This window comes from Oncorhynchus clarkii, unplaced genomic scaffold (genome assembly GCF_045791955.1).
Source record: "Oncorhynchus clarkii lewisi isolate Uvic-CL-2024 unplaced genomic scaffold, UVic_Ocla_1.0 unplaced_contig_8868_pilon_pilon, whole genome shotgun sequence".
Lineage (NCBI taxonomy): Eukaryota > Metazoa > Chordata > Actinopteri > Salmoniformes > Salmonidae > Oncorhynchus > Oncorhynchus clarkii.
The window spans coordinates 67-19,805 of NW_027259010.1; the positions used below are offsets into that span (position 1 = coordinate 67).

The 19,739-nt window shown below is 47.3% G+C and overlaps 1 protein-coding gene and 1 pseudogene across 2 annotated transcripts; one reads left to right on the plus strand and one right to left on the minus strand.

The window, feature by feature from the left end:
* Positions 1–284: 284 nt before the first annotated feature.
* On the minus strand, positions 285–9,912 carry LOC139399417 (methyl-CpG-binding domain protein 5-like; annotated as a pseudogene).
* Positions 9,913–13,706: 3,794 nt separating this feature from the next.
* LOC139399415 (origin recognition complex subunit 4-like) lies at positions 13,707–18,744 on the plus strand. 2 transcript variants are annotated; one of them, XM_071144825.1, is made up of 14 exons: positions 13,707–13,753; positions 13,978–14,046; positions 14,333–14,409; positions 14,990–15,080; positions 15,185–15,260; positions 15,364–15,449; positions 15,532–15,580; positions 15,683–15,834; positions 16,371–16,544; positions 16,683–16,769; positions 16,860–16,968; positions 17,086–17,181; positions 17,268–17,335; positions 18,372–18,744. In XM_071144825.1, exons 2-14 carry the CDS (start codon positions 13,990–13,992, stop codon positions 18,552–18,554), a joined length of 1,305 nt encoding a protein of 434 aa, XP_071000926.1. In that variant the 5' UTR covers positions 13,707–13,753; positions 13,978–13,989; the 3' UTR covers positions 18,555–18,744. The 2 variants fall into 2 exon arrangements, with proteins under 2 accessions (XP_071000926.1, XP_071000925.1); XM_071144824.1 differs by lacking the exon at positions 13,707–13,753 and having other exon boundaries at positions 13,920–14,046.
* The last annotated feature ends 995 nt before the right edge of the window (positions 18,745–19,739 follow it).

Sequence of the window (19,739 nt, forward strand, 5' to 3'; positions counted from 1 at the left end):
TCTCCACCTGGGGTAATAACAGATGTCAGACAGTGTTGTCAGCTTCTCCGTCTCCACCTGGGGTAATAACAGATGTCAGACAGTGTTGTCAGCTTCTCCGTCTCCACCTGGGGTAATAACAGATGTCAGACAGTGTTGTCAGCTTCTCCGTCTCCACCTGGGGTAATAACAGATGTCAGACAGTGTTCAGCTTCTTCGTCTCCACCTGGGGTAATAACAGATGTCAGACAGTGTTCAGCTTCTTCGTCTCCACCTGGGGTAATAACAGATGTCAGACAGTGTTGTCAGCTTCTCCGTCTCCACCTGGGGTAATAACAGATGTCAGACAGTGTTGTCAGCTTCTCCGTCTCCACCTGGGGTAATAACAGATGTCAGACAGTGTTTTCAGCTTCTCCGTCTCCACCTGGGGTAATAACAGATGTCAGACATTATGTTGGGTCTAAGAATAGGACCAAAAGCCTGACTAGGTCCCATCAACATGACCATCAGTAGCAGAAGTAGTGATCGCAGAGAGTTACTTTCATCTAAAAAGGTACAAAAGTCAAGTAAATAGTGAAAGAAAACTAGATTTGTGGGTGTGTATTTCTCTTTCACCTGTCTCTGAAGACATCTCACCTTGCTGTCCTCTCTGAGCTGCAGGCTGCCATGGTGATGGTTGTGCCCCGCCTCCTCCCCTGACAGTTTACCAGGCCAGGATGGGAACCCTTTAAAGCCCTGTCCCCAGACCAGATCCCCCATGTTAAACGTCCTGGGTCTATAGTGGAGCATCTCTGACGATGGGCTGTCCGGCTGCCTCAGGTCCTCCTCGCTGCTCAGGGACTTGGTGTCAGACGGGCTGGGGGCACAGCCTCCGTTGAAGTGCCCGTTGTAGTGGCCCACGTACTCTTTAACCAACGGACCCTCCAGGCTGGTGGAGGAGCTGGGAGACTGGTCGTCCCCGGTTAGGTCCCCCTGTCTGGGGGGGCCGAGGGGGTCAGACACACCGTACCCCCGTAGAGAGAACTGGACCTGGGGGTCCGACGCCACCTCCGTTCATATGGGCGCATCTCTCCACAGTCTGATCCAACCTCTCTTTGTAGTTAACGATGTTCACGGCCGTCCGATTGCAGTTGTTGAAGCGGTTGAATCCATCCTCCAGGAAGGCCTTGTCTGAGGGGACGGGGAGAGAGTGGTGGTGACCTTCGTGGGGGGAGCTGTCGGCTGGACAGGGGGGTGCAGGAGCAAGACTCCCAGGTCTCTCCATACAGGGGCTGCTGCGGACATGAGTGGAGCACTCTAGGAACTCCTCACCGCCCCATGCCGTGTGACCTCTGTCCAGACTTCCGGAGTACCCAGTCTCGCCTTCCCACTGCCCCCTGGGGGTGCCATGGCCTGGGGATCTGAAGTAGTCCTGGTGGGAGGCCTCTGGAAGTGCTCCCTGACCCTCGGGGATGCTAACAGTACTCTTCCCCTGACCAGAGTGCTTCCGGGGCCGTCCTGCTCTGACCTGCCTGGGTCTGGGCTGTTGGCTCAGGGTCGGTGTCTGCTCCCCCTCCTGGTGCGCCACCAGGTGGCCACTATGGCTGACTGCAGCATGGCTGTGAGGGAGGTTGTGGTTGATGCTGACCGGCTCCCCTACGGAGTTAGTGAAGGCAGTCATGGTGCTGAGAGTGGGTACCGGGCTGGACTGGGTAGTGCCACTAACCGTGGTGGTGATGACTACATGCATTCCTTTACTGGCCGCATCCACCACAGCCCTGTAGATGGCATCTACAGACTCCACCCCTCCGCTGGGTAGCCTATCAGAGCCGTGCATCCCTGGGGGAAGCCCCTCTCCCTGAGTCTGTTGCATCTCCTGTTGGCTGACACCAAACTGGGTGTGTGACAGCATTCCCTGAGACTCAGGAAGTGATGTCATACCAGACTGAGAGATCATCTGTGAGTGAGGGACTGAAATGCTGTTGTCTGGCAAACACCCCTGAAACAACACAGACGTAAAGTTCATTGAGAGAAAACTGAAAACGTGTCATTATCACTCCTAGCATGTCAGAGAAGGAGGACGGAATATATCATGTAGATCATCCACCCGTAGTGAAGAGTGAATCAGATAATCTTGTCATCTCTATTCATTCTATTTCTATCTGCAACGCTCAGAGCGTTTCACGTCACTGAACACACCCTTCAAACAGACAGACTAACCTGGAAGTTCTGGAACAGGCAGGCCATAGGGTGGGCGTTGGAGGAGTTGTTGTTTTCAGGGAAGCCAGGTTGCTGTGAGCCCTGGTAGCCAGGAGGGAGGCCCTGCATGGCCCGCTGAATGCCCTGATGAAGCTGCTGCTGCTGGGCATGACGCTGCTGGAACACCTGGGTACCACCGCTGGAGCTGTTGATGACGTGGGGCTGGAGGCTGGTCATGCTGCAGTTTACGAGGTTAGATGGGTCTCCTGTTGGGGTGGAAGAATAATACTGTTCATTGTTATTCTCAAATCAGGGTAATTCCACACCTTAACTGCCTGGAGAAGACAGGTCAGAGGGGTAACTCAATTCTGAGCCAAATGATGGAAGAAGAGTGGGATAATGGAAATTCTTGTAATTGAACAAATAAACTGGAGAGCCTGATGGCTTAGGCTGTAGTACTGTTCTCCACTCCTCACAGGTCTATTTTCTCCTCCTCACTAGCTCCCGTCCTCTCACTAGTCTAGCTCCTCTCCTCCTCGCTCACTAGCTCTCCTCCTCGCTCACTAGCTCCCCTCCTCTCACTAGTCTAGCCCTCTCCTCTCACTAGTCTAGCTCCTCTCCTCCTCGCTCACTAGCTCCCCTCCTCTCACTAGTCTAGCTCCCCTCCTCTCACTAGTCTAGCTCCTCTCCTCCTCGCTCACTAGCTCCCCTCCTCTCACTAGTCTAGCTCCTCTCCTCTCACTAGTCTAGCTCCTCTCCTCTCACTAGTCTAGCTCCTCTCCTCTCACTAGTCTAGCTCCTCTCCTCTCACTAGTCTAGCTCCTCTCCTCTCACTAGTCTAGCTCCTCTCCTCTCACTAGTCTAGCCCCTCTCCTCTCACTAGTCTAGCCCCTCTCCTCTCACTAGTCTAGCTCCCCTCCTCTCACTAGTCTAGCCCCTCTCCTCTCGCTACTAGCTCCTCTCCTCTCACTAGTCTAGCTCCTCTCCCTCGCTCACTACCTCCTCTCCTCTCACTAGTCTAGCTCCTCTCCTCTCACTAGTCTAGCCCCTCTCCTCTCTAGTCTAGCCCCTCTCCTCTCACTAGTCTAGCTCCTCTCCTCTCACTAGTCTAGCTCCTCTCCTCTCACTAGTCTAGCTCCTCTCCTCCTCGCTCACTAGCTCCCCTCCTCTCACTAGTCTAGCTCCTCTCCTCGCACACTTGCTCCCCTCCTCTCACTAGTCTAGCTCCCCTACTCTCACTAGTCTAGCTCCTCCTCGCTCACTAGCTCCCCTCCTCTCACTAGTCAAGCTCCTCTCCTCCTCGCTTACTACCTCCCCTCCTCTCACTAGTCTAGCTCCTCTCCTCTTCGCTCACTAGCTCCCCTCACTAGTCTAGCTCCTCCTCGCTCACTAGCTCCCCTCCTCTCACTAGTCTAGCTCCTCCTCGCTCACTAGCTCCCCTCCTCTCACTAGTCTAGCTCCTCCTCGCTCACTAGCTCCCCTCCTCTCACTAGTCTAGCTCCTCCTCGCTCAGTCTAGCTCCTCTCCTCCTCTCCCCAGTCTAGCTCCTCTCCTCCTCTCCCCAGTCTAGCTCCTCTCCTCCTCTCCCCAGTCTAGCTCCTCTCACCAGTCTAGCTCCTCTCACCAGTCTAGCTCCTCTCACCAGTCTAGCTCCTCTCACCAGTCTAGCTCCTCTCCTCCTCTCACCAGTCTAGCTCCTCTCCTCCTCTCACCAGTCTAGCTCCTCTCCTCCTCCCACCAGTCTAGCTCCTCTCCTCCTCTCACCAGTCTAGCTCCTCTCCTCCTCTCACCAGTCTAGCTCCTCTCACCAGTCTAGCTCCTCTCACCAGTCTAGCTCCTCTCACCAGTCTAGCTCCTCTCCTCCTCTCACCAGTCTAGCTCCTCTCACCAGTCTAGCTCCTCTCCTCCTCTCACCAGTCTAGCTCCTCTCCTCCTCTCACCAGCCTCTGCCTCAGCCTCACCTCTCACTAGCCTCCCCTCCCAAGCTCCTCACCTCCCCCCACTAGACGCCACTCTCCTCCCCTCCACTCTCACTAGCCTCCCTCCCCAGCTCCCCCAACTAGCCTCCCCTCCCACTAGCCTCCCCTCCCACTAGCCTCCCCTCCCACTAGCCTCCCCTCCCTTCCCACTAGCCTCCCCTCCCTTCCCACTAGCCTCCCCTCCCTTCCCACTAGCCTCCGCAGTGCTCAACCAGTGTGGCTGCACTGCTATGATATAGTGGTGATGGTTGCCGGGGAGGTTGCTATGGGAACGGTGTGATTGGTGGTGCTGTCTGAGCCGTGGCTTATTTCAGAGGTTGCAGCCTGGAAGAAGACTGGGGGTTGAGGAAGGGATGTGATTTAATAGCCTAGGCAGGGGGATGGGGTCAGAGGCAGGGCTGGATGCTTGGATGGTGGTGGCTGGGGAGGGGGAGCTGTCTGGGCATGAGGTAGGAGAAGAGAAGTGCTTGGTTGGAATGAACCCATCTAGGGAGATAGGCTAGCAGTCCACAAAGAGATGAAAGATAGCCACTATGCTTCCTGATAAACATATGCCATATCTTATAGTATTTAGCATTATTTCCTGCTATCGTGTTCACACAACAGTAGGCCAAATACAGCCATGTGTAACACAGTGGGCCAAAGGAAAAAAGTATCTATTCAGTTAGGCCTATATCAGAGCAGACACATAATAAGGCTAATGAAGGAACACAACCCTTCTCCAAAGGCTTCACCCAGGCCTCCATTCAGAAGCAAGCGTTACTATAGCTACCAGCCAGCTCACACCAGCTCTTCACTATATCTGGTCAAGAGCTTGTTTCTTAAAAAAGGAGGGAGAAAAAAAGATCTGTTTTCATGTTATTCTGCCACTGAGCTGAGCACTGCAACTAGCATGCTAATAAAGAGAGAAGCCACAATGATTATACAAACATGAGGGCCAGCCTCTCAACGTACACTCTCTACGAGAGACTAAAGACTGTCGTTCAACTCAAAGGCCATCTAGGTGGATTTATCAAACTCACACACCATCACAGAGCAAAGCGCGATCATCGAACAAAGTGTGTGTTTCTCTCAGTAGCTCACCTGGCTCCGAGATGATTGGACCACAACTCCCATCATTGTTGCCGAGTGTCATTCCTGACATACTAGTCCTTCCCAGCGCAGCGTGAAGGTGACTGTGCTGCTGCTGCGGATGTGGATGTTGACTTGGGTGGGACAGTGGTGGTGGGTTAGTGTTAGGATGGTGGCTCAGGGGCATGTTCCCTGGGCCAAGGCCCACTTGTCCACCGGGCCCCAGAGGGCCACAGTTCACCAACGAATTGGCCTGGATCTGGTTCATCAACCCTGGGAACCGAGGGCTGTGAGAATGAGGGCCTCCAGAGTCCATACTCCGGCAGTACATACCTTGACCCTCCCCTTGGCCTAGCATCCTCTGTTGGGCCAGTAGGCTCTGCTGCTGGGAGGCTCCAGGAGGCATGATCCCAGCCACATCGCTGTAGTGCATCTGACCAGGTCCTGGGGGGCCTACAGGGCCTTGGTGCTGGTTATGGTGGTTGTTGTGGTTGCTCATGGACTGAAGCAGCTGGGCCATGGAGGTGTTGGTCTGTAGGCCCCCAAGCCGGGCCACTTTCCTCAGCTGTTCTGCTGAGCTTGGTAGTGGTAGCCTGGGACCTGGACCTCCACCCATGTTAGGAGACTTGTTGAGCATGTTGAAGACCATGCTGTCGTGGTGGTTGAGGGAGTTGTTGGGCGGTGGTGGGCCTGGCGGCTGCTGCTTGCGCTTACGGAGCAGGGGGTCTCCTCTGTCTCTCTGCTGGGCCATGAGCTTGTCCCGGAGGGCAGCCCGACCGCTCTGGCCCCCTGCTGCTGCTGCTTCCGCAGTGGGCATGGTGGGGTTAGGGGGAAGCATGGGGTTTAAAGTGCTGCTACTGGGCCTCTCTATGCCGCTGAGAGGGCCACTGGGATGCCCAACTCCACTACTATCACCATTACCATCAACCCTACCTGGGCCTCCACCTCTACTGCCAGTCTCACTGCTGTTGTCACCATGTTTGTTTTGATTTGCTAGCTGTGCTTTGGCTGCTGCTGACAGTAGGCTGCTGGCGGGGAAGGACGCAGCATTCTGCTGGTTCACGATCTGGTTGAGGGGCATCCCTAACAGTCCTGGGTGGTTCTGTCCCTTCTGGTTCTGGGCCTGGTGAGGAGCAGCGATGGAGGGGCCAGAGGAGGTGGCAGAGGGGTACATGCCGGGGTTGTTGTGCTGGGTGTTGATAGCGTTCTGGTTACTCATCTCAACCAGCAGCTGACTGGGTAGGTCTTTGTACTGGTGGAGTGGGTGTGAGTCAGGCTTGGCAGAGGAGGGGCTGGAGGGCATGTTAATGGGCATGGCGGGCCGGGGGGAGCGAGGAGGAGCCTTCATCCCGCCACACGGACCCTGACTGGGGCCTGAGGGCATGGCAAAGCTCCCATGGTCCGAGGAGGTGGAGGAGGAGCGAGAGCGCTGGGGAGAGGCCTCCATCCTGCTGCCCAGGACAGGGCCTGACATGTGGACTGGGGAGGTGACGGGAGAGGGGGACATGGAGGTGGTTATGGAGGTCTGATGTTGAGTCCTCTGCATGTGACCTCCATGGCTGTGGCCCACTGGGCCGGGTTTGACAGTGGGGAGAGGGAGGTTGCTTGGCAAGGGGACAATGGCGGGAGGAGGGTGGTTGTTCATGTTTACATTCATCATTGGTACCTGAGAGGAATGGACACTAGGGTGGAAGTTGGAGTTTGTTTTGGAGTTTGTCTGGCTGATACTGATGCTAGGCTTGCTGGGGATGGGGTCTAGGATGCCTAACGGGTCCTTTTCAGAGGTCATCTGCTTTTTCTGGAGGGTGCAGGAGGGAGGTATGGCAGACGGGGGGCCGGGGTGTGGGGCGCTGGGCTGTGTATTGAGGTGAAACGGTGGTCGTATGGAAATATCCATACTGGGGGATCTGGGGAAGTTACACACAGGCTTCTTCATCATGACTGGGCTTTTGGCAGTGGCGGTAGGGGAGAGGGGTGTGCTAGTCCTTCCTGCCATAGCGCAGGACGTCTGGGTCCCAGTCGGAGAACCGTGGAGGAGCATCCCTGGTGGGGAGAGAGGCATTCTGTTGGCCCCGTGGATGGGGCTGGAGCTGGTGGCTCCAGGGAAGCCACAGGGGTTGTTTCTAAACCCATCTGGGCTCCCCAGAGGATCAGACCTGAGGCTAGGGGAGAGTGGTGACCCGTCCCTGGGCCCATAGAGCTGGGAGCCGGGGCCCCCTGGACTCAGTATGCTACCATAGCCAGAGCAGTACGAAGACCTGGGCCCAGGCTCACTGCTCAGTCTCCGCTGTCTGTTGGGATAACCAGGGTAAAGCTCCAGCTGCTGGGGCGGACCTCCTAGCTCTTGGGGAAAGTGCCGGTGACCTGCTGCAGCCGCCATCATCATTTTGAAAGGGTTCTTGCAGTTGGGAACCACAGAGTTGGGTAGCGGTGACTGGTGAGATGTATTCCGTATTGCTCGGGGATTCGTGGAATGTGACGGGGCCATTGATGTTGAACCTGAGGGGGAAGAGAAGTGAAATGAGTGTTCAAGCTGAAAGCTGCAATAGAGGAAACAGCACCACTGTTTGCCTGAGGACATCTGTTATTGTTGATGAAAGAGAAGAGGAGATTCACCACTGTGGAGGGAGAGAAAAAAAGGCTTGATTGTTTTATCGCTCATACAATGTCAGAGTGATTATAAACAGTGTTTGTTGTTTGAAGCATCATCTTTGTTTTTGTAATACCGCAAAGAGACGCAGCAGTTTCACCATTACGGATTCCAGCTTTATAACATTGAAAGTGTTTAATGTCACTGTGAAGCCAATTTCAAAATGTCCACCTTTTTTTCCTGACCTTGTTCTATATCACCCATGAAACAGTCTGAAATCTGTGAGAAATGTATCATTGAAAAACAACCAAAACAGTAGTGATACACAGTCACTAGGATACTTACTTGTACCTCCACCGGGACTGGTAAGGGTCAGAGCAGGGTGTGGTAGCGCCATAGTTTTGTGTAGAGTGGCCACAGCCAGCAGCTTTCTCTTATGGATACACAGCTTGGTGACGTCTTCATCTGCCCTCACGTCCTCTGCCGTCCTCTGTTTAACGGCAGCCCCCGGATCAAAGTTAAACACCTGAGGAAAGGAGAGTCAGCTCTCTGTTACCTGGCCTGTCTTGGTGAAAGGAGCGGCGTTTATCCACAAGTACATAAAGTAAACATCAGTAAAAAATGGAACGTCCGCTACTTGTCAGGTCACATCCTCCTCCAAGCCTCCTGCTTCTCCAGAAGACCACATCACATTTGCATATGAATACATATTGGCCTTGCCTTGAATAGGAACGCAGTTCCCTTCCCAGTCTCAGTTTCAATATAACGCAACACACAAAAAAAGTATAAATTAAGACTGTATGCAGCAGAAAATATAGCCTACTATATGTTTTTTTAATATAACCCTGCTATATGTTTTTTTAATATAACCCTGCTATATGTTTTTTTAATATAACCCTGCTATATGTTTTTTTAATATAACCCTGCTATATGTTTTTATAACCTGCTAAATATAACCCTGCTATATATGGGAAAACAGCCTCTGTTTAATTGAATATCTGGGTTTAACAAAACTGTTCATTGCATCACTTGGGAGTAAACTTTAATCTCCACCCTTAAAAGGGATACTTTGGGATATTGGAAATGAGGCCTGATACTTCCCCAGAGTCTGATAAACTTGTGGATACCAGTTTTATTTCTCTGCGTGCGGTTTGAATGAAGTTGCTTACTAGCGCAGTTGCTAACTCTGCTAGCATGCTGACTCTGGGGAAGTAGATAAAGGGCCTTGTTGACAAAATCCCAAAGTATCCCTTCAAGCTTTGTGTGGTGTTTCTTTGGCAGCTACGCATTCAGAGAGTCAATTTAGGTTAGCTAAAGACTGAGACAGACAGGACAACCAAGATGGTTAGTGAACGTACCTTTGGGAGGATGAGCGGGCACTCCAGGCCACACTTGCAGGTCCCGTCTGTGAGCAGGTAGCTCTTCACCTGGTCTAGACAGGACAGCACCGAGCCACTGGGACTGGAGGTTACAAACCAAAACTAATGTTTAGAAGAAAAACATTTATCGTCCAATATACATGAGTGTCTCATAAGGAAATGTATCTGTTACTTTATCCCAACCTCTCTGAAAGAAACACACAGGTTGGATAGATGATACTAGCCCACCAAGACTGTAGGTTACAAACCAAATAGAAGTGCATTATTGTGGTATCATTACAAAAAAACAGAGCACTGCAATGGGTCTTACCTGATGTAGAGGACTCCATTAGTTGGATCCACCTTGCGATGCCAGCCAATAGGGACCTGGACAGGGGCTGTATGCCCCACCCCCTCTGAGACCCCTCCCTTACAGTCCTTTCCTCCATTCATTGTTCTAGTTGGTTTAGTACACAACACCTTAGAGCATATCACACATCAACCAGAGACTTCAGAGTACATGGCATCTTTGTCTTCCAATAAAGAGGACTTTGTAGTGCACTACAATTTCACTCTCAAAGTTGGATGAAGTATGGGCTGGGGTCTGTGTGATGTGAGGCAAGCTCACTGTGAATCCTAACCTTTCAGACCCTTCATAGTTTTACTACTGAACACCAACGAGATTTCCATATTTGTCTCGGTCATTCAGAGCCATAGACACTGAATCAGATTCAGAGAGGCTGGGGCAACAGATGGAACCAGGAGTGGCTCATGAAGACAGGGGTTCCTTCTGGGGCAGGTTATTTGAGGGATTCCCATGGTTCCTGATTGGGACAAATAAAGAAAAGTATTAGAAAACATTGTTGTATGACATCAACCAACATTTACACAAAACTACATGCAACAAAAAACTGAAAGGTTTGTGTATGTGCAGTTGTTGTAGCCTACATTCATGTTATGTCCAATTCAGACCTACCCACCATTATCTAACGGTGCAGATTTAACATCAGTTTGATACACTGAATAATTCATTGCAGACAAGTTCTGTCAAAGATATAAGAGTGGCACTCTGGGCGTGTAAATGTATTTTCTAAAGACTAAGGATCTTACTATTGTTGTGTGGCCATGCGTTGGCCTTGACTGTCGGAAGGCTCAGTGCTGTACTGTCACAGGCTACTAATCCAAGCCCTTGTGTGCTGACTCATAACTGTCCCTGTGTAAGGATGGAGGGAGGGGGAGAGCTAAAGAGGCAACACAAGCATCAGGTTCTATCTGGAGTCAAGGTATGGGCGGACGGGTGGAGAGGCGCCCAGGGTCACAACAAGCAGATGGGAAGAGAGAAGGCTCTGTATTATATGATGTAGCTATGATAGGGACCTGATGCATCTCTGCTTGGCACTCAGCGTTAAGGAGATTGATTGCGGGTAAAGGCCCTGCTATAGACTAGCGTCTTGTCCAGAAGGTGTAAGTGTACATCAAGCTGCCTCACAATACAGAAACAGGAGATGAGCCGCTCCACTTGCACAAGCCAAGGCTACTTACTACTTATGATAGTTGATTATGTAAAACCTCTATTCACTGTCAAAGAACACCTAATCGTCTTTATGGAAATCATCATGCCAAAAACACTGAATATGAATAGGGAGGTGTTACAGGGCTAATACATCTATGACAAATCTCCTGCGTGAGGATTTCATTTGGTGAAAGATCTACTGGCTGAACCTCTGGAATGTCATGGGGCTGACACATCAGACTGGGCCCATTTTGGGTTGCAGAAAAGCAACGACCCATTTATGACAGCAGGCATAATGGCATTGCACAGCTCTCTGTGAGTCAGGTGCTGCATTTCCACAATATATTTTGAGAAATGACAGCAGGTAGCTCACTAACTCTTATTAAACTGACAACCACACGAAGATGAGGAAGAAAGACACACACCTGTACAGCTGCGAAACTAGGCTATTGTTAATAATTGGCACGATCTATAATGGCAAGCTATTGCACCAAAGAAATCTGAAATGCCAAATCAAATGGCTTGTGGAAATGGCTCGATCAATGCATCATATAGCATAACGTTACTGTACATAGAGCACTCCTTTTCGTCTGCAGAATCAAAAAGGTCTAGCTACTATAAATTATTACAAGTTAGCTAGCTACCCAGATAACGTTAGCTAGCTTTGGGGGACATACAGAGTTTTTATCTAGCTAACGTTAGCTAGATAGTGGCATAGTTGGCTACCTTGCCAACTGAACTACCTACATAGCTAGCTACTAAACTAGCATATCAGCTGATATCCAACGTTACTTAACCTAGCTAGCTAACGTTAGCTACAAAGAATCAACATGTTTACTGGTAGGTGGGTGATATCTAGTCACCTGATATTAGCTCACTAACAGTTAGCTAACTCTTCGGTCTAACGTTACAAAGTCTATATAAGACGGTTGTTTTAACGAAGAAAAACAACCACTAGCGGGCCTTATTTAGCCCACCGATAATGACTAGCTATCTAACGTTAGCTAGTAGACAGCTAGCCAAACATGATTTATCGATGGCAGGCTAGGTAACCAACTTAGCTAAGCTAGCTAACTAGCAGAATGCTAATGCTAGTAAGTAGCTAACGTTAACCGAAAAGCAATTGTAAATAAACATACCCGTGTAATCTAACACAAACTCCAAAACATTAACATGCCTTTAACGATATTCCACTGTACGAAAAAAGTATATCCCGAATTGAAAGTCGAAGTTTTTTTAAAATCGTAACTGGGGAGCGTTGAGCGTATTTTCCAATGTGAAACGTCTCCAGCTAGGGACGAGGCAGAGACAGGCCAGTGAAAGAATAGCTGAGCAGAGGGTTGCTTTGCAAAGACAGGAGCTTTTGAGATTCCAATCTTATTGCCTATAAAAACGTTTTTCCATCTTTCAGAGTATCAAATGATTCCTTGAAAGTCCATGGTGGCTGAAATAGTATATTTCAACTCCCTCCAATTTGCTTCTGGCCCTTTAAAAATAAAAATAAAAAGCCTACCCATCAAATGTCTCGGCTGGTTCTCCCTAGGCTTGGGATAAAGATGGAGTGCTTTACTGCTCCTGCGCCTCAGAGAGATGAGGAGAGAGCTGGAGAGCACAGAGTTAGCGCAATTCGGAATCCTTGGGACGTCCTTACCCTAAACTCTAAACCTTGCAATTTTTCTTTTCCTTTTTTGTCTTTGTCCTTTTTCTTTGCCTTTTTTTGCCTCCTTTGCCTTTTTTTGCCTCCTTTGCCCTTTTTTGCCTCCTTTGCCCTTTTTTGCCTCCTTTGCCCTTTTTTGCCTCCTTTGCCCTTTTTTTGCCTCCTTTGCTTTTTTTTGCCTCCTTTGCCCTTTTTTGCCTCCTTTGCCCTTTTTTGCCTCCTTTGCCTTTTTTTCCTATTTGCCTTTGCCTTTGTCTTTTTAAATTGCAACTCTAAAGGAGTGACGTCAGAATTGGGATGTCCCAAGGATTCCATTTAGTATTTTCCCGAGAGCACAGTGGGGGGAGATGTTTATCTGACAGGACTAGAGCAAAGAGCAAAAACAAGAAACACATCGTGTTACACATGGAACCCAACAGAAAAGTGTCTGTCCAGATATTAATTCAAATTAAATTACAAATCTGTCACGTTTCACTTCTGCTGATTCAATAAAAGGTAGTGGTGTAAAGTACTTAAGTAAAACAACTTTTTGGGGTGTATCTGTACTATACTATTGATATTTTTGGCAACTTTTACTCCACTATATTCCTAAAGAAAATAATGTAATTTTTACATTTTCCCTTACACCCAAAAGTACTTGTTACATTTTGAATGCTTAACACGACAGGAAAAATGTCAAATTCACACATTTATCAAGAGAACATCCCAGGTCATCAATACTGCCACCAATCCGGCTGACTCACTAAACACAAATGCTTTGTTTGTAAATGATGTCTGAATGTTGTAGTATTCCCTTGACTATCCGTAAATAATAAATAAAATACATTTCTGCCGTTTGGATTACCTAATAGAAGCAATTAGAAATTATTTATACTTTCACTTTGGATACTTAAGTATATTTAAAGCCAAATATTTTTAGACTTTTACTCAAGTAGTATTTTACTGGGTGACTTTCACTTTTACTTGAGTCATTTTCTATGAAGGTATCTTCATTTTTACTCTAGTATGACAATTGGGTACTTATTCCACCACTGATAAAAGGCTCAACACATATGTGTCTGACCTGACATAGAATAAGTAAAGCTTCCAAGAGCATACTACTACTTCTGTCTACCAAAAGGTCTGGACCATTCATTATGCATTCCCATCACAAGTGCTAACTTGGTGGCGGTGGTAAAATAATCACTGTTGGAAGAGAACATCCCTTCCTTGATTAAGTACATTTGATATTAATTAGATGCAGGGAATCTTACATACTGGAATTATTAATTTAAATGTGTGTAGATTGTTTTGTGCAGTAATATAGCCTCCTATTGTAGGTCCAATAATTAGGTGACCCGGAAGTGGGTCGGAGTTGTGATTGTTAAATGAGAAATGTCTTCGCAAAGATTCCAATTTCGCGCTTAGACCACTGTCATCGGGAAAAAAAGTAAATAGTTATTATTATTAACGTCACCAAACTTGTAAATATCACTTAGTTATATGTTTCATCTTACTCTTGTATTTTTATAAGGCGAGTCAGCAGCTAACGTTAGTTCCTATAATAGAGAAATATATCGCGTTGTTTGCGCTGCATGCCATGTTGCTTGCTAGCTAGCTAACGTTACTGTAGTTAGCTTCAGCGCAAGTCTCTTGTGTTTTGTCCATTCTAGACTGTTGCCACCATGAGTAAACGAAAAGTGAAGGAAACACACATGCCAGTCGGCGAATGTATTTCTCAGGTTTGTATTCGTTTGTTACATGAGTTGGTTGTGGTGACCTTGCTAGATCGAATCCCCGAGCTGGTAAAAATCTGTCGTTCTGCCCCTGAACAGGCAGTTAACCCACTGTTCCTAGGCCGTCATTGTAAATAAGAATTTGTACTTAACTGACTTGCCTAGTTAAACAAAGGTTAAACATTTTTTTTTAAACCTTACCCAGATAACACATTAAGGTATGATGTCCCATGGACAACATTATTCGCAAATACTTAATAATGACTCTTTTTAGTATGGATATATTTTTCAGGTTCAGATGATATTGAGGGAGAGATTCTGTCATCAGAGACTTCCTGAAAAGCCAGTGGGAATGGAGTCACAACACAAGTAGGTTCCTTGGTGGTGCTGACCTGCTAACTAAGGTTTTATTAATTGACAAACGTGACATTCACTGACTACTGTAGCAGATTGATTAATGTAAGGGTAATGGTATGAGTTGGGTCTATTTGCCATAACACATGACAAGTGTGTTTTATGAGGGGTACTCCACAGTGTCATGGCAATGTGCATTTTGTTGGGGGGTGAAAGTCTCAGCATAATAAGATTAACTGTTTAGATTTTCAATTTCACAAGGACCCAGCTGTTGTTTATTATTTGTCTCCAGCCCCACCTACACCTGTCAAGCTAGTTTCTGTGTGGCGGCCATCGGCCACGTTTAAAACAACTGGGAACTCTGAGAAATACGAGGTCAGAGCTCTAGAAAGAGGCCTGAGTTCCCGAGTTAGATAACCGTTTAAATAGATTGTTCCCAGTCGAAGCTTGTTTTTTTCCCCAAGTTCCCATTTGTTTTGAACACGCTGAAGTCGGAGAGTTCTCAGTTGTTTTGAACGTGGCAATTGGCCAGGTTGTTTACTGATCTGCAGAGAGTGGGGCATTGTGGGTAACGGTCCTTGTGTTGATGTTCCAGACACCTGCTGGAGCTGCTGAGGAGGACAGCTGTCCATGGAGAGAGTAATTCTGTACTCATCGTTGGACCCAGGGGATCTGGGAAAACAATGGTATGGAATGCTACGAGGATAGCCTTGTCCCAGATCTGTTTGTGCTGTATAGCCAACTTCTATTGTCGTCGTCATGCATGTTGACTTTCTTCTGTTTTCTCCAGCTCCTTAACTGTGTCTTGAGAGAGTTGCTGGAGGTGAAGGATGTCAATAAGAATGTGTTACCTGTCCACCTGAATGGTTGGTAGTAGGATGTCTGTGATTGTTTCTGTGTCTGTTGATTCTCTGTCTGTTTCTGCACTCTGTTAATTCTCTCCCCAACTCTTCTTTACTGTCTCTCTAGGTCTTTTACAGACTGATGATAGAATAGCGCTCAAAGAAATCACACGCCAGCTCAATCTGGAGAATGTTGTTGGAGACAAAGTGTTTGTAAGTGTTTACAGAAGTTATGCTGTATGTTTTGTCCCTTTGCAATTTTTTTGCTTGCTCTTAATTTTATTGTTATTTTCAGGGTAGTTTTGCAGAAAACCTGGCCTTCCTTCTTGAGGCGTTAAAGAAAGGTAATAATTTCTGCACATTGCCCTCGCTATAATTTTGGAGAATCCTCCCTCCTTTATGCTGACAGTATGTCTCTACAGTGTACTGTTCTCTCTTTGTCCCAGGTGATCGTAGCAGCAGTCGTCCTGTCCTCTTCATTCTGGATGAGTTTGACCTGTTTGCCCACCATAAGAACCAGACTCTGCTCTACAACCTCCTGGATGTCTCCCAGTCTGCCCAGGCTCCCGTCGCTGTGATCGGCCTCACCTGCAGACTGGTAGGGTCTCTTCTACCTCAGTTGTGTACTATCTAGCTTTTAGACCTCTCCAGTGATGAACTAGTTTTAGCTTCAAAAGGATAGGTTTCAATCTAATTATATTCTACTCTACTCACAGGTGGTACCTTAATTGGGGAGGACGGGCTCTAAGTAATGGCTGGAACAGAATCAATTGAATAGTATCGAACACATGGTTTGCATGCGTATAGATACCATTCGGCGGCAGGGTAGCCTAGTGGTTAGAGCATTGGACTAGTAACCGAAAGGTTGCAAGTTCAAATCCCCCAGCTGACAAGGTACAAAATCTGTCGTTCTGCCCCTGAACAGGCAGTTAACCCACTGTTCCTAGGTCGTCATTGAAAATAAGAATTTGTTCTTAACTGACTTGCCTATAAACAAAGGTTAAATAAAAAAAATAAAATTCTGTTTACTCCATTCCAGGCATTATGAGCCATCCTCCCCTCAGCAGTCTCCTGTGACTTTACTCTACCTTCTCCTCTGGTGATCACAACTGGTCTCATCTCTGCTTGCTGCAGGATGTCCTGGAGCTGCTAGAGAAGAGGGTCAAGTCCAGGTTCAGCCACAGACAGATCCACCTGCTCAACTCCCTGAGCTTCATACAGTACCTGGACAACGTCCGCTCACAGCTCAGCCTGCCACAAGACTTCCCCGACACCAAGTTCTATGACGAGTGGAATGACGGCATCAAGGTGAGGCCAGTCCAGGACTGTAAACTTAATATTATATATATATTTTTTAACAGTACTAGATTTGTGATGTGCTGTAGTTGGCTTTTATCTGAAAGGCATTTTTCTTCTTACCCACAATGCTCTCTGACTTTCTTTCAGACGCTATGTGAAGACCAACTAGTGGTGGACGTTTTACAAAGTCATTATAACTCCAGCAAAGACTTCCGTTCCCTGCACTTGTTACTGGTAAGAGTGTGTATCTGTCGTATCAAAGCAAAGAGTGGGGGAAAAACCCTCTAAATATTGCTGTGTGTGTGTGTGGACCCCTCTCTGCAGATGCTGGCTCTGAGCCGAGTGAGCGCATCTAAACCTGCCATCAAGCCCACTGATCTTCTGGAGGCCAGTAGAGTCTGTATGGTGGACTCTAAAGCAAACATACTTCATGGTAATTTAAAGCCATTAGGGGTAAAGGTCATTATTAGAGGATTTCTTTGATGGACACATGACCATTTGATGAAACATTGATAATTTGGCCTGCATTTTGCTTTGTTGGTCTTTCCAGGCCTGTCCATTCTCGAACTGTGCCTGATAATTGCCATGAAACACTTGAATGACATCTATGAAGGAGAGCCGTTTAACTTCCAGATGGTTCACAATGGTAAGGATCAACAGTTAGTAAGAGCTGGTGTGTAATAGTTGGGAATGACATACGTTTGTGTTAATAGATATTTTATTTTTTGTCAGAGTTCAAGAAATTCCTGCAGAGGAAATCCCATTCTATACATAACTTTGACAAGCCAGTCGTCATAAAGGTGGGTCTGCATGACATCATGGTCTCAGTAGAATGACATCAGACCCTTCCAATAGTATATTTCATAAAATTCCTATAATGTTTTTGTAGATCGTTCTCAAGGTAAGTTTATTTCACAATGAAGAAGGGTGGATATGTGCTGAATGTTGATGTATACTGAACAAAAATATAAACGCAACATGTAAAGTGGGGTCATGTTTCATGAGCTGAAATAAAAGATCCCAGAAATGTTCCATAAGCACATAAAGCTTATTTCTGTTATTTTGTGCACAAATTTGTTTACATCCCTGTTAGTGATAATTTCTCCTTTGCCAAGATAATCCATCCACCTGACAGGTGTGGTATATCAAGAAGCTGATTAACAGCTTGATCATTACACAGGTGCACCTTCTGCTGGGGACAATAAAAGGCCACTCTAAAATGTGCAGTTTTGTCACACAACACAATGCCACAGATGTCTCACGTTTTGAGGGTGTATACAATTGGCATGCTGCCAATGTCCACCAGGAATGTTTCCAGAGAATTGGATGTTAATTTCTCTACCATAAGCCACCTCCAACGGCATTTTTTGAGAATTTTGCAGTACGGCCTCACAACCGCAGACCACGTGTAACCACACCAGCCCAGGACCTCCACATCCGGCTTCTTAACCTGCAGGATCGTATGAGACCAGCTACCCGGATAGCTGATGAAACAGGATTATTTCTGTCTCTAATAAAGCCCTTTTGTGGGGAAAAACTGATTTGGATTGGCTGGGCCTATGCCCACCCATTGACGAGCCCCTGCCCAGTCATGTGAAATCCATAGATTACGGACTAATTCATTTATTTAAATTGCCTGATTTCCTTGAACTGTAACTTAGTAAAATTGTTGGATGATGCGTTTATATTTTTGTTCAGTATGTAATGCCGTTGGTTGTCCGTTCTCTGTAATACCCCTGACTAAAGTTTATTGTATACATACAGTCTTAGCCACATGTATGCCATTGTATTATTTGATACTCAAGATTTACTCAACCCAACAACACTCTGTTCCAGGCGTTTGAACACCTGCAGCAGTTGGAGCTGATTAAGTCTATGGACAGCTCCACAGCAAAGATCCAGAAGGAGTACCAGCTGATGAAACTTTTGTTGGACCACAGCCAGATCATGGAGGCCCTGCAGAAATACCCACAATGCCCCACAGATGTTAAACAGTGGGCCATGTCTGCTTTTGGTTAAAGGTACATATTCCTCTATATTGCGTCCAGTGGGGCAGTTATGAAAGATATGGGACTGTGGCCTGGACCCTGTCCTCGGGGATAGACAATGAATGACCTAACAAATGTTTCTGCCATGTGTTCATTCCTTGTGTGTAAATGTAAATATTTGGCTGTACTTATTGAATAAAGTCATGCAATTTTTGGGGTCATCGGTGTACCAGTTCTTGAAACCTAAGAAGTATTCAATGCTAAATGCCACCATCTAGTGGTCTGTTTTGGAACTGACATTACAGGGGACAAATCCATTCACATTGAGCAATCATGCTTTATGTCAGGGTGAATAGCATACACTTTCTCTGTACAATATTTAACCAGGCATCTGAAATTAATGCAAAGATAAACGCATAATCGTCAATGTCACTCAGAAAATAAGAAAATGTAATACTCCTGAACAGTAGTATGTCAGTTTAAGGTTTTGCATTAAATGTGTTTACCATGCTAGAGACGCAGCACTTTTACAGGTTCTGGGGTCTGGAAGACCTGCATTGATGCTGGTGTCCCCAGCAGCGTACTGCACAGCCTTCTGCACCTTTCCCTCTGTCAGGGAGCAGGACACTTCAGCTAACTGTAGAATCCACCCAGACATCACTACCACTGAGGGACTAGCTCAAAAGATAAGGTGTGTGTATTGGGCTGATGAAGAGCTGTCATTCAACAGTCAGTACCTGTTCTAATGAACATGACGTGGTAGTTTCTCCATCTACAGCTACCACTCAGTCAACCACAATCCTCAAGAACACGGCTCCCCTCTGTAGAAACAGTGGACGCCCGGTCAGCGGAGGTACTGCCCCCTCCATGAGGCGTGAGGGGCTGGTCTCAGACATACAATTTCTTGTTTAGGAGGTCCAGCCGCCGTACTGCGTTCGTACACTTTAACAACAGCACGACCAGAGAGAATGAGACATTTGAACCGTGAGAGAGAGGTCAAATATACAGCGAGTACTGTAGATGTTTAGTACATGACGGAGGAACTCTTGAAACTGAACTGTAGCTAGCCCACTGGAAGCTAGAAAGGTCAAACGTGACATGATGTAGGTCAGGGCCCAGGGGTCATAGTGCAGGAAGATGTTTGGGGGTGGGTGTATCTTTACAAAAGATACTGGTGTCCTAGTGAAACAGTGCCGTTGCATAGAGATTATGTATG

Bases quoted from the DNA above. Each gene is read 5' to 3' on its own strand.
- LOC139399415 (XM_071144825.1), top strand. From the start codon at position 13,990: ATGAGTAAACGAAAAGTGAAGGAAACACACATGCCAGTCGGCGAATGT. The intron at 15,081-15,184 runs GTATGGAATGCT...TGTTTTCTCCAG, and splicing joins GGGGATCTGGGAAAACAATG to CTCCTTAACTGTGTCTTGAG. The intron at 16,770-16,859 runs GTAAGAGTGTGT...CCCTCTCTGCAG, and splicing joins GTTCCCTGCACTTGTTACTG to ATGCTGGCTCTGAGCCGAGT.